Below are 15,045 nucleotides of genomic sequence, written 5' to 3'. Positions count from 1 at the left end.
TTGTATCAAATTGTTGTTAAGAACCATCCGGGGTAATGGTCTAGCGATATCAGACATTTACTTTCCAAAAAGAGGTTAGGTGTTCAAGCTTCAATGAAGACATATGTGTGTGAGTATCAATTAAGAAAAAAAATTTATTGCTAAGGATAAAAAATAAAATAAAATAAAATAAAAAGTTGTTGATAAATAACTAATGGTTTAAAGCATTGGTACTTTTCAAAAATTCCTAATTGTCCTTAAAATTAATTGCATGAAATTCCTCTTTTATATAAATTTTTGCATAAGAGTATTCATTTTTAAGGAGCTACGGTGCAAAATAATCAATAAGATACCTCCAAATAAGTATTTAATCGAATGTCATTACCTTTAATATAACGCTTTTTTTTGAATAGTTCATTTGTACTTGGATTTTGAATCTATTCGTTTATTTGAGAGTTTAGATTCCCCTGTCAAAATAATTATGGTCGTCTCTTACGAGTTAGGATTAGTCTCTCCATATCATTAGAATTTCTCAAGTAATTAGGGATTGTTAATGTTAATTTGTTTAAGTGAAACGAACAACACTCAGATTTTTTTTTTGTCGGCCATGATAATAAATTGGCAATATCTAATATAAGTAAAAATTCGATAATATAATTGTCAATTCACTCCATCAACACTCAATTATGGGCATATGATAGGAAGTGATAATTATGCATATTTTTAGCAAAACACAAGGGGTCAAATTGTCTTTTACCATATTTCACAATTTATAAAATAACTTTTGTTAAATTGATATCATGAATTTAAAATACTGTCAATTTACAAGGTGTACCGGAGTGGATAAAGGTCTCTGAACTATAAATCCAGACGGTTAATTTACCTTTTAGTATCGTGGACCAAAAATTAAAAAAAAAAAAAATAAAAAATAAAAAAATAAAAAAATCCGCACATGTCACACAATATAATGAACGAATAACTATAATAGCAATATATGAGTAATATTATATATAGTATAATGTGTATATATATTTTCTATATTCAAATAGCTTCATATTTTATTTTATATATAACTTCAATACCAAAATTCCGTGGTATAAATTAAATAAAGTTTATAATTATCTTACTTAATATATATATATATAAATTTATATTATATTAATCGCGTTTATTGTCTCTGTCCTAAATCATACAATTTGTTTGCTTGCACCAACTTTTACTCCCACCTTAGGAAGCAAAGTTACAGATACAACACGATATGGGTAGAACAATATTGCAAATCTAAAAAAAATACAGGAGGCGAGTACGGCAAGATACGATAATAAAAAATTAATAAATTTTATTTATATATATATATAAAAATTAATTTTAATTAATTTTTAAAAAATACTATGAATCTAAATGCAATCATTTATTTCACAACACATAAAACAAGTATCCCTAATCATCATTTAATAATTTTTGATTTTTTTTTTTTAACAATTATAATATGTTATTATTGTGAAAAAGTTACATTTTAATGTTTAAACTTATTAAAATTGTGTGTCGGATATGCAGTTGAAATGCTTAAGAAGTATTTGAGAGTATCGGATATGTGTTATAAAAAATATATATATATATATATATATATATATTTAAAAATTATGAATATGTTTAAGAAGTATCGAACATGTATCCGATATGAGTACATTACTATTTTTCATTTGATTTGAGCCCTAATCTCAATGGGCCATGCCAGCTACGCGTGCCACTTTTACCATTAGCCGACCGACCAATGGATGCTCTTACCACTAGTCGGCCGACCAATGGAAGGTCTAACCTCTAAAGTTAAAGAAAATAGACCTTTGGTTATTTGTGCGGCTCTTTCTAACAGCTTCTTTGACTTTGTGAAGTATCCGTACTTCCTAACTCCCACCCTGTGTGACTTGTATTTTATTACTTTACTTTGATACTCCACCCTTCCTCCATAAATCACACAGAGTATGAGGGAGAGGGAGAATTGAAGTGGGAGCAAATGAGAAAGCTTTCGCCCACGGCTTCTTCCTTTTTGCTCTCCTTGGAAAGGATGGAGAGTCCGTTGGGTCAGCATCATTCTCAAACTACGGAACCAACTAGCTTCATACAAATGATTCGACGCTTGTTTCTGTTTTCTTTCACTATTGTAGCAATATTTGATACACAGAGTTATAAATTCATCTGAATTACTGAATCTATGTTCACTTTTACATAAAGAAAAGTGCATAAGCCCAAAATCAAAGATCACAAATAATAAAATTGTTAGTAAGAGAGTGTTTAAAAGGAAGCATCAGCGCACGGGAAGTACAATAGAACACTTTTACCTAAAAGGATTAAGGGTCTGCTTGGGAAGTGTTGTGTAATGTAGTGTTATGAAAAAACCCTAAGTGACTCAGCTTGCCCCCTACTCCATCCGATGTGACTTATCTCCCTACCCTGTCTCTAGGTCTAAATTCTTAGTTGCGAAGGAACGACCAAATGAGTAAAAAATTGACCAACTGACTAGTGGGGTCTTGTGCCGTTAACCCTTTTTGCTTGCAATTAACCAAACTGCCCTTTATTCACGCGGCAAAATTTACCGAGACGAGCATACGACGAACACCACCACTTCAAAAAATGGAGAAGACCCAAGACGTGTTCCGGAAGGAGAGAGAATCTATTATGACTCGTCATCGCTTACTCACAAAAAAATGCCATGTGAGCTCTAAACCCTCTCTCTTTCCTTTTCAATCATTTAATAATAGTTTTCGCAATCGTCCTCAAAATTCTCTCTCCTCATATATATATATATGTGTGTGTAGAGAGAGAAAGAGAGGGGGAGAGAGAGAGAGAGCAAGGAGGGAGCTCTGTTTGGTTGCTCCAAGACTCGGTTTCCAAAACCCTCACTGCAAGTAAGCTTCCGTTTGATTCCAATTGCTCAATCATTTCTTGTATTTTTGTCATTGTATTCTTAATTGTTTGAATTAAACTACAATGATGTTTGAAAACAATCATCGATCATGGACATTCAATCAGGAACACCTTTTATTTTTTATTATGAAATAATATTTATCTGATTTGTGTTTCCAATTTTTTAGTATGAACATTGGTCTATTTTTTTAATTTTCTTTTTTGAATTCAATTATATTGAAGAAGAACATGGTTGATGATAAAGTGTAGAAGCTCAAACCTTATTAAGAAAGATATTAATGAAAATTATTGCTATACAATACTTATTATAGCTTATTGTTCTGTTTGGTATGTATTCCTTTTAGTAATCTTTATCGCGATTGAATATCTATTTAAAGGATTGGAACTGGCATATAGCCAATGGAGCCATAACCCCTCTTGAACCCACAAAGTGTATGAATTTTTTTTTTTTTACGAAAAAAGTGTATGAATGTTAAATTTTCATCATACTTCAGATAACATTACTTTAGTCCTATGAAAAATAAGTTGCCAACTGTACTGGATTATTAAAACGCTCTACTGCTAGTGAAAATTAAAGCAAACACACACACCCATTATCCACATTATGTCCCTAGTGGGACTCGAATTCTCAACCTTCCCCTTTGGGGAGGACAGATCATACCATTGGCTTAGATGACCTTTGTTTTTAGATTACTTTGTTGCCTAATTTTTTATTTTTTTATTTTAAACGACGAGTATACACCGAGTCATTTTTGGTTAGTTTGTTTCAATATTACAGTTGTTTTGTATGTTTTGATGGTATTTTTGTTCTCATCACATACCAAAGTTAGTATAATATTCTTCTGAGTGCAGACCATACTTGTTTGAATGTGGATTACGTTGCAAAGTATTCTTATTTTTCTGCCTTCTTAGAGTCATGCAATTAAGTTGACATTTTCCAATAATAATAATCTCTATTATAGTATTTGTGAAGGAAAAATGTACAAGTATGTCATAACCTCTCTTCCACAAGTGATTTGTCTGTATTTTGTGCTGTGAAGAATTTCAAATGGAAGCATCTGGTTCAAGTATATTACGAAATGATGATGAGGAAAGGGCCTTGGAGTGCTTGCTTGATGCGTTTGGTTCTGTATTTTCACTAGAAGATATTGCTTCAGTATATTGCAAGGCAGGCCGGAATGCTAACTTGGCTGGTTCAATGCTTTTTAACTTACAAGAGAGCAACTCCACCTCCAATGGTGAAGCGGTGAGTGAAAAATCTTCAGAATCATTCCACATTCGTGAATCTGATGTACAGAGTGAGAGATCTTCAGAATCATTGCCCATCCATGCATCAAATGGTGAAATACACAGTGAAAGATCTTCAAAATCATCCTGTATTCGTGAATCTAACGACGAAATGCAGAGTGAAAAATCTTTAGATTTATCCTATAATACTACTTTTGATAAGTTCTCCTGTGTAGATGGAAACTCAAAAGAATCAAAATCAAAAAGCCGTCCTGCTTCAGCCGGTACCATTTCATGTGTTCTAGATAAAAATTATTTATGCTCCACATCCTTGACACATGGAGCTTGTATGACAACAAAACCTTTGAAAGTAGACTCAAAGGATTTACTAAGGTCCGAACTTGAGGGAGAACATTCTTCCATAAATTTGGGGAGGGAGAATTTAATGGACAATGAAATTGAGGATTTTCTGTTTAAGATGCTTGGAGATGGATTTCAGCTTGACAGGGATACAATGCAGGACATTATTGGTAAACCATTCTCAACATTCTTGAAGTTTTTCGCCATATTATTCATTAATGCAATTTATTTTCTCTTTCGTCTCATTTCATTTGAGTTTTGAGATAATGTCATGCTGAATATTGAGTTTAGGTAAATTGTTTAGTTTCTCACAGCATGTAAATTTGTGAAAAGTGATGAGTTCAAATTTGGATGAGAAGCAAAAAAAAAAAAAAAAAGAAAAGAAAAGAAAAGAAAAGAAAAGAAAAGAAATAACATTGCCAAAAGGAACAATTAATAAATCATCTTTAAGAATTCAGACTATCCATGTAAGATGTAACTGTAGCAACTTATAAAATTAACTTGGAACACAGATGGAACTTGGCCAACCATTTAATTCTATTCCAGCGCGTGTAATGGAGAGAATTTGATTAAAAAAATTCACCCCAGAATCTCGTAATTATTTGTAGCAATGTCTCTAGACAGCAAAGGAGCCTCATTGTGATATTCTGACAACTATATAGGATTAGCACCATATCTTCATGATATTATCAACTTCCTGGAAGCAAGATTGGTGGCTTCCTAGAGCTTCAGCTCTTAGCTTTTGGAGTGGTACATGAGAATAGACTTGTGTATTCCAACAAAAAGTCCCGCCAGCATAACAACACAAGCAGTTGGCTGTCAGATTAGGTCATCAGTTTAAGTCAACAATTAGCCTCCTTTGAAGGTTCCCAGGGCTTAGATTATCGGACGCGTGTGGGATCAGTTAGGAAAACTATATTTTCCATAAGCCTCAGTGGAGGCATGCGTGTGTGAGTACCAACTAAGGAAAAAAAAAACCATATTTTACGTCATTGGAGGAGACCATGGAATCAAGAAATGCCAATATATCCTTGTAAGTACTTAGTTCGAATAATACACCTTCGAGAAGATCATGTAGAATTCATTAAATGCCGCTATAGCTCCTACTAGTACATTTTACGAAACATAATCATTTTTTGGCAAAAAGACTACAAAAATAGATTTGTCAAGTCAAAGGGTAAGTGGGAGCGCATGCTTACCAATCTCGAACTCCAGATAACTTCAAGGAGGTTTCTTTTCTTTTTCAATTTTGATTCTCTTTTTATAATAATCGCTTAATGAATTTTATTGAGTTGTACCCGGGTGTATTACCTAGATCTGATGCTGCATTTTATACAGTGTACCATCATAAAGATGATTAGTGAATATCAGGATACACTGCTGTTATCTTGTGTTCATGTTTTAAGCAAAGTATATCAGCAATACATATTTGTTTGACTATTTCTTTGACATTTTACAGTAATGTTCAAATTAAGCAGTTCGTATCATATTTCTATAATTTATTAGTTTACTTGATGGGAAATGCATAGATACTGCTCAGTAGAATAACATTATTGATCAATTCGTTTCATTTTGTTTTATTCATCATCATCACCTTTTCCTTAATCCCATATGAATGGGGTCAGCCACATGAATTATCTTTTTCCATTCTATTCTATTACAAGCTGTCTCTCCTCTTATATTTAACTTTTTAAAACCATTTATAATGATTTCATCCCATATTAATTTCGGGCGCCCTCTCCGCGTCCTACCCTCTATGCTAATTAACCTTCCTCTTCTCACCGGTGCATCCATAGGTCTTCGTGTCCATAGCACCTAATTAAGCACTTCGTATCATATTTCTGTAATTTATTAGTTAACTTGATGGGAAATGCATAGATACTGCTCAGTAGAATAACATTATTGATCAATTCGTTTCATTTTGTTTTATTCATCATCATCACCCTTTCCTTAATCCCATATGAATGGGGTTAGCAACATGAATTCTCTTTTTCCATTCTATTCTATTACAAGTTCTCTCCTCTTATATTTAACTTTTAAAACCATTTGTAATGATTTCATCCATGTTAATTTCAGGCGCCCTCTCCGCGTCCTACCCTTTATGCAAATTAACTTTCTTCTTCTCACCGGTGCATCCATAGGTCTTCATGTCTATAGCACCTAAGTCTACTCTCTCTAATCTCATTACTAATAGGTGCCACACCTAATTTCTCCCTCACATTTTGGTTTGTAACCTATCTCTTCTAGTGACCTTACCATCCATCTTAAGATCCTCATTTCTGCTACATGAATTCGTTGTTCTTTCTTCTTTTTTATAGCCCAACACTTTGCACCATATAAGATAGTTGGCCTAATAACTGTTCTATAAAATTTTCCTTTTAGTCTATATGGCATTCGTTTATCACACAAAATGCCACTAACTTGCCTCCATTTTGTCTATCCTTCACAATTTCTACTAGTTATATCACCATCGATCTCACCATCCTTTTGTATTAATGACCCTAACTACCAAAAGTGTGCACTTGGGATACTTCTTGATTTGAGGTGTAATCATTACCAGATTACCTCATTAATATTCAATTCTTCACTAAATTTGCATTCCATATATTCAATTCTGGTTCCACTTACCCTTAAGCCTTTTGATTCTAACGCGTTTCTCTACCTTTCTAATTTAATTGCTAAGTTTTCTTTAGAAGTGTCCAGTAGTACTATGTCATCGGCAAACAACATGCACCAAGGAATGTTTTCTTGTAAAACTTTTGTGATCTCATTTTTAATTAATGTGAATAAATATGGACTTAAAGTAGACCCTTAGTGCAAGCTCATTTTTGTTTTATTAAATAAATTACTTGGTCCCTATTAGCTTAAGCTTTTGGTAATTGATTCTCTAACATATTACTAACTCCTTGATTATTGGAGGTTTTATGTTCAAGTCTTTCTGTTTGATTTACATTGTTGGGATCATTCCTCGAAAGCTTAAACTTTTTGGAGCAATTATCTTGGAATTAGAGTGGGTAAGGCCATGCATTTGGATCTCTCTGCGACTGTAATAGTTGTTGTTGATGCCTATGGTGGCTCAGTGATGATTAAAAGTTTGGCCACATGTGAAGGGGCGTGTTAGAGGATACAAATAAATAAAATTATACTCTCTCTAACAGTTTAAATTTTTAAATGGATGATATGTGGAAGTGAATAATGGAAGTTGTCTCATCGTCATTTGCCTTTGTGTAAATCACTCGGGAAGGACTCACATCTAGGTCTCACCTAAACAGACTATTGTGTGCTTGAATAAATTTTTTTTTTTCCGTGTCAAAATTTACTGAAAAAAAGTAGCTGGTCTAGGAAAATGACTCATGGACACACTGACAGGAAATTTGTAATTTCAGGTAACTTTATGGGAAAGTACTTAGTTTTCTACCTCCTTATGGTAGATTTGGTGGGATAGAAATGCAGCCCTTCGTAGAGGTAATAGAATTCATCCCCAATCAGCAGCCATGGCCATTTTTTGGGATGCTTTGTTGGCTTGTGATGTCTCTTTGGAGGACATTGCTCTGTTTTCTACAGATTCTAAATGAATTGTAGGAATTTTCCATTGCTGTATTAGTGGGGGGTATGCCCCTGCTTTTTTATCCTGTAACTTTGGTTTTTCTCTATTAATGAAAATTTGTCAAATTAGGGGGAAAAAAAAAAAAGTACTTAGTTTTCTTAAGATTTGATAATTGATCTAAGTCATCTGTTTATAAGTTATAGTCTTAATTTTGCTAGGCGTTTGAGGTTTACACTTAGAACCACGCCTGAGTACATAATGAGGTTCATCCTTAGAGGCTAAAATCTCTTTGTGCCTGAGGCATCACCCATGCTTGATGTTGGCTTCATGATTGAGGTGAACCCCATGCATAAATCAAATTTACGGGCTTGTGGCATAACTAACATATAAAATCTTGTGTTTTACTTTTCTTCTCCCCTTTTCTCCATTATTGATTTGTTCTTAATCCCGTGAACTACTCACTATTCAGTATATTTAGAGTTTAAAAGCCTATAAATGCTCTCTTTTACATTTAAGAGTTAAACAGCGTGAAGAAATTTGCATCTAATGGCCTTTGATATTGTTGCAACTGTTTACTGGAGCAGGCAATATGAATGCGAAGATTGACCTTCATTGCAGTTTTTTTTTTATAATTATTATTTTCCCCAATAGTTACACAATTATTGGTTTTGGTATTCTTATAAATCTTTCAGCTGATCAATTTGGGAGTGCAGGGCACTTGAAGCATTTACAAGTCCTAAGGACCCACACCATAACTTAACCTTTTTACTTTTTGGTAGGTAAATCACACACACATAACCATAATTGTCGCATTCGGGACTCTGACCCTCAACCTTCCATTTCGAAGGAGGAGGAGATACCACTTGGGTTACACCCTTGGTGACTTAACCTTTTTTTGTATAGTGGAAACTAGTACCATTTTAGACTTCTATATGAGAAGCCTTCCCATCATATCTCCTAGTAAATCATAATTAGCAATATATTGTTTTTTAAATAATCTATGTTACTTGTATAACGCGAGGAAGTATACAATGTTTCTTTATCTCTTGTGGCAAAATTCATGAATACATTGTTGTACTATCTCAAAATATTTTGGTCAAATTATGTTTTAACAGAGGACCAATATTATCACTCTTACTTATTCATTAATAGAGAACTAGCATCATCCTTGCTACTTATTCATATCATACATCAGATACATCATCCTGTGGATGTACTTGATTTTTAATCCTTTGGCTGGCTACAATCGAGTTTTCTTTTCAACCTGTAGAATTACTAGTCTTTGGTTTCAGTTGTCATGTGGACATTATTCTAGTACTCATTTGATCAATCACAATATTGCTTGCTAGAGATGAATTATGGTTATGTTGGTGGTTACTAGTCAAGTAATTTGTTAGTATTGATTATTTATGTGTGGTTACTAATCAGTTTATGAATTGAATATGCAGGTTCTTGTGGATATGATATGAAAAAGGTTTGCATAGTACTCTCTGTACTTATCACTTAATTTGTTTTATTTTTATTTTTCATTTTGATAGATGTTCAAGTTCTTATGTCAAGATAATTTGTTTTGTTTTTGAATTTTCATATTGATAGATGTTCAAGTTCTTATGTCAAGTGCTGTGCTTGTGTCAAGGACAAATGTCAAATATAGTATTAGTAGATGAAGTTCACCCACTTTGGAGGTTTCACATTGTTGAAGGATTTATATATTTAAGTTACACCCTCTCCAACAACTTAAGCTTTTGGAGTGGATGGTTGTTAACATGGTATCAGAGCCAAATGTCTTGAGTTCAAACCTCATCGTTACCCTAATTAAAAATTGAAAAAACATGTGTTGGACCAAAAAAAGGCCACACTTGAGGGGGCGTGTTGAAGGATTTATATATTTAAGTTGCACCCTCTCTAACAACTTAAGCTTTTTGAGTAGTTGGTTGCTAACACACAATTTTTACCGTTGATTATCTATACAATTCTAAGATAAGGATAAAATTTGACCTTAGTTCTCATTATTGATGTTTGTGTTTTAAAGGACGTGCCCTATAGACCACTCAACTGCAAAGATTGAAAGGTGACCGTGGAAACCAACAGAAACCAAAGGCCTTAACCTTGTGCAAAACTATGGGCCCAAAACCTACTCTTCTGAATAGGGAGCGTTAGTCTTTATTCATTCTACTTCCAGTTTAGAATTCAGATAGAATCCCCGGTCTTGTAGGAGCACTCTATGGCGGCTCTCACCACGATAAATAATATTACAACTTGAAAAGATTTAAAAGGGAAACTGGAGATCTTCCAAAGCTTCTTTTAGTAGATATTTAGGTTTTGTTGATTAAGACAATGAGTGGTTCTAAAATATGGGAGACCTACTATATAGTTTAAAGTGAAAAAAGGAGCAGATGTATTCATAAAAAGGAAGAAAGAGACTCTGTCATCAGAATGGGAACCTGGCTGGATAAAAAGGGAAAATGGTGAAGGGATCCAATGTAAAAGAAAAGGGAAATCATTTCTTTATGATTGGTTAACTCCAGTAAAGAGATGATCCATTTAGGCCCTTTCTATTTGTTTTGATCTTCTCGATAATGCATAAATAAAGGGGTGGAACAATATCAAATTAAGAGCTTCTTTTATCTAATTATTAGAAATTTATAATTTTTAGTGTGTTAAGATGGGTGGGGAGGGTTCGACTTGTCTCAACATCTTTAGAGCTCGTTTGATTAATTTATATTCCCCCAGAGACACTAATATTCTTATTTCTTGTATTTCCTCCCCCCCACCCCAACCAAGACATTGTACTAATGTACTTCAAGTCAAGGATTTGGATAATTTCTTCCAAGGCTATCTACAAAACTTTTTTATTTCATTTGTGCTGACACATGATTAATATCAATTGAGAAAAGTGTAAACATACTTTTCTCTTTCTGTAGCTGGTGTATATAACTTCGTTTTTTGAAGAGTGAGCAGCCTAGTTTATCCAGTTTTCTTTATTCTACCATTTTCTCACCTAAATATTCTTAGCAAATTTGTTTGGAAGTTCAACTAATCTGGGGGTATAATATTGTTTTTCCTTTCTGACCCATCAGAGTACGGAGAAACTAGGTGATCTGTCAGCCGCAACTTCGGAGAAAAGGAACATTTTTCCTGACGAATCCATTGAAAAGGTTAGTATGCTGGCCAAAATTTGAAGAATGAAGTAGCTGCTGAGATTGTTTATGCTCCTTTTTTTTTTCTTAGTTGGTACTCACAAACACATGCCTCCACTGAGACTTGAACCCCTGACCTCCCTTTGGGAAGTAGGGGCCTACTACCGCTAGGCCACTGGCCTGTTTTGTTTATGCTCTTTTATGAATAAAAAAACACTATATTTGTGACATAAACAAGCACACACGCATTATAATCAATTCCAACAATCTGCAGTTCTGTTTTGCTCTAAGAAAACTAGTATTGACCATGTCATTTTTTTCTTTCCTCCTGTCCTTACAACACCTTCAGCTTGGGTCATGTCAGTTGGCACTGCTGCATCTTTGTTCTGAATGATTAATAAAACCGAAACTTATATTTTATCCTGTCTCAATTGGATCTGCCTCTGACCTTGCATAAGTTCATTCTTTTAGAAATTTCCTTTCTTGTCACACCACTCATCAGTTTGTCTTTGATATTTTCTTTCCTTTTATTACTTCAATCATATGGCTATAATTGATAAAGAGGGACTTTAATAATTTATCTAGCATGCAGGTGCAATGTTTTTCTACATACTTATTGCCTTCAATTATTTATGTAGTAAATTGTCTCAGATAGATCTTTCATGTTCTAAAGATGGACATCATCTTCTTTTACATATGTGAAGAGCAAGAAAAAATAGACTTAATCTCTGTCGACTTAGAAATGAATTTCTACTTGATAAATCTTTGATTGGACAAATAAAGGATTTGTTTGGCTGTATTATATTTTACATCTTTTAAAGTGGTACACTTGCTTAAAATTTCCGGCAACTTTTTATTGTAGAGGAACTTTAATAAATGCATATGCGCATCCCTATAGACATTCTAACATATATGGGCATTATGTACATCTTCACGCTGAAATTTACAAAGTAATTGTAATTGTGGTTCAGCTACATATACCCAGAAACAGAAGAACTTGGTTTCTTCACACATGGAAGGAATAAAGTCTTGGATCTTTATTCTTTTTCCTTTCATATTTTCATAACTAACAAATAGTTTTTGTGATTATGATAAAGAAGTTAGAAAGGAAGGATAAAGTATGAGCGCTAAAAGACTTAAAAAATGCACAAGTAGTTTCAGCCATTTGCCACCAACCTTCCATTGATCAACAGGTCTTTCTCAAGTCTACCTATATATATGTAACTAATCCCAACTCCCAAAGATATTATGCTATGCTCGGAATAGGAAGTGGTAGCAAGAGACTTTTTGTGTATAACTTATAATCATATTTTGTAGAATGGGCCTTCAAGATTAGGCGAGCTTGAGTGCAGTGGTTGTGAGGAGCCATTTCTTGGTCCAATGCTAAAAGTTTAAGCTACCAAGTATGAGAATGTAAGTTCAAGTTTTACTGCAGTCATTTTGTGCAAATAATATCATAGGTTAGATTTGACCGGTTCAACCCATTCGGCACCCTCTTTTAACAATTCGCAAGACCAGTGCTGCCTTCAAGGTAAGGTAATGGAGTACTTGAAGTTACATTTGGAATGTTTTTGCACATATTATGGAAAGCCATGAGCCAAATGGGAGCTTTAGAGTTTGGATTAGATCAAATTTCTTGCACAAATCTTTAATATTGTCAGTTATTGGGGAGGATTAAGGAAGGTCTCATCTAATCTACCCCTTTTTGCCTGCCCATGGACTCCAAACAACTTTTTGATTGTATCAACAAAATGGTAAAATCCCTAACTGATGTGTCACTGCAGTATGTATAAAGAAAATTGCAAAGTGATTAATCCCTTTCAGTTATTCAGGGAAAAAGAATTAATCACTTTCAGTTCCATTTCTCTGGTAATCCCTAGCTATACTAAATGTGGATTGAGTAATGCTAAAGAAGGTTGTTAATCTCTTTCCCTGTTGGAAGATCAAAGCTAAGAAAAAATCAGATTGCATTTAGTGCTTCATGTGACCATTCGTAATTTTCTGGTAACTTGAAGGAGAGGAATGACAATACCATGGGAAGAATGAATTCTCATGGTGGTTCCAGGGTACTCAGTCCTGAATTGTTTAGAATTATATTTTGAGGGTATTAAAAGATGTTTTTATGCCAAAATTTCCCAGTCTCTTGTACAGTTTATGTTTTCAACTTTTGTTCTTTTTCCATATCTTTATGTGCAGTTGATATAGATTGTACTTTATTTTCATAAGATGTTTGGATTTCTTTTTCCTTATTCTGAAAAAATGATTTCAATAAGTAACGTTTGTGAATATTTTCCCTTGATGACATGGCTTGTGCATTATATCTTTAAGCTATGAAGTGTTGAAGGAATAATGTCATCAATCATTTAACACATATAATTTTGATATATATATAAATAGGCGATTTCAAGATTGAAAGAAAATCTGTATATTGCCTTCCTTTGAATGGTTTACAATGCTTTAGTTAAATAGGACATACAAGGGGCTAAAAAAAGGAAACTACAAGCTGACTACAAGCTGTGACAGCAAACTACAGGCTGTAATTACAGGCTGTATACTAACAGAAGCTACAGGCTGTGCACTAATAGAAGCTATAGGTTATACACTAAAATATCCCCTAAAATCTGGTCATTGACTATCTATATTTACACGCCTATCATATCCCCTAAAATATGGTCTTATTAAAACCAAATATCTCTTTTTCAACACTCCCCCTCAAGCTGGCTTGTAGATGTCTTCCATAGCTAGCTTGCTTCTTAAAACTTCAAACTGTTTCTTGTGTAGTCCTTTGGTAAGGATGTCTGCAGCTTGTTCAGTAGTAGAGACATAAGGAATGCAAATCATACCACAGTCAAGCTTTTCCTTGATAAAGTGTTTGTCAACTTCCACATGTTTGGTTCTGTCGTGGAGGACTGGATTATGAGCAATTGAAATGGCAGCTTTGTTGTCACAGTAGACTCTCATTGGAGGAGAAACAATAACCTTCAAATCTTCAAGGAGTCTTTTTAACCATATAGCTTCGCAAATCCCATGGGCGAGTGCTCTGAACTCGGCTTCTGCACTACTCCTCGCTACTACATTTTGTTTCTTGCTTCGCCACGTGACTAAGTTTCCTCCAACGAAGGTGCAATATCCTGAGGTAGATCGTCTATCAACTATACTGCCTGCCCAATCAGCATCTGTGTACACCTCCACTTGTAAATGACCTTGTTTCTTGAACATAAGTCCTTTACCTGGTGAGCCCTTTAAGTACCTCAGAATCCTGTACACTGCTTCAAAGTGTTCCTGTCCAGGAGAGTGCATGAACTGACTCACCATACTGACTGCAAATGCTATATCTGGGCGTGTGTGAGATAAGTAAATTAGTCTTCCCACCAATCTCTGATATCTTTCACGATCAACCATATTCTCGGGTTCGGCAGCTTCTAACTTCAGGTTGACTTCAATTGGAGTGTCAGCAGCTTTACACCCGAGTAGTCCTGTCTCATTAAGCAAATCAAGTACATATTTTCGTTGATTCACGAAAATTCCTTCTCTTGACTTGGCAAATTCCATTCCAAGGAAGTATTTTAATGCTCCCAGATCTTTGACTTCAAAATCTTTAGCAAGTTTCTTCTTCAGTCTGGTCAACTCTTCAATGTCATCACCTGTCAAAATTATATCATCCACATACACAATTAAAATGGCAATTTTCCCTTCCTCACCGTGTTTGTAGAACATGGTATGGTCTGCCTGACTCTGATGATACCCATGACTCTTCACAGCCTTTCCAAAACGTTCAAACCACGCTCTTGGAGACTGTTTCAAACCGTACAGGGATTTTTTGAGTTTACAGACTTTGCTCTGACTGTGTTTTCCTTCGAACCCAGG

The 15,045-nt window shown here is 34.3% G+C and overlaps 1 protein-coding gene across 4 annotated transcripts in view; it reads left to right on the top strand.

Moving 5' to 3' along the window:
- Nucleotides 1-2,510: 2,510 nt before the first annotated feature.
- Nucleotides 2,511-15,045, top strand: part of LOC132305606 (putative nuclear RNA export factor SDE5) — a 31,054-nt gene continuing 18,519 nt past the window's right edge. For 2 of the 4 annotated variants that reach the window (XM_059803207.1, XM_059803206.1), the window contains exons 1-4: nucleotides 2,512-2,885; nucleotides 3,945-4,661; nucleotides 9,487-9,521; nucleotides 11,119-11,196. In XM_059803207.1, the coding sequence (XP_059659190.1) occupies nucleotides 3,953-4,661; nucleotides 9,487-9,521; nucleotides 11,119-11,196 (822 nt within the window). In that variant the 5' untranslated portion in view covers nucleotides 2,512-2,885; nucleotides 3,945-3,952. Of the gene's footprint in view, nucleotides 2,886-3,866; nucleotides 4,662-9,486; nucleotides 9,522-11,118; nucleotides 11,197-15,045 lie in introns of all 4 variants that reach the window. The other 2 variants (XM_059803205.1, XM_059803208.1) reach the window with 2 other exon arrangements.

The sequence above is a fragment of the Cornus florida genome, unplaced genomic scaffold, assembly GCF_030987335.1.
Source record: "Cornus florida cultivar Cherokee Brave unplaced genomic scaffold, ASM3098733v1 CherokeeBrave_3.0.0_Hap2_Chr01, whole genome shotgun sequence".
NCBI lineage: Eukaryota > Viridiplantae > Streptophyta > Magnoliopsida > Cornales > Cornaceae > Cornus > Cornus florida.
This window is presented reverse-complemented; position numbering and strand designations above follow the sequence as displayed.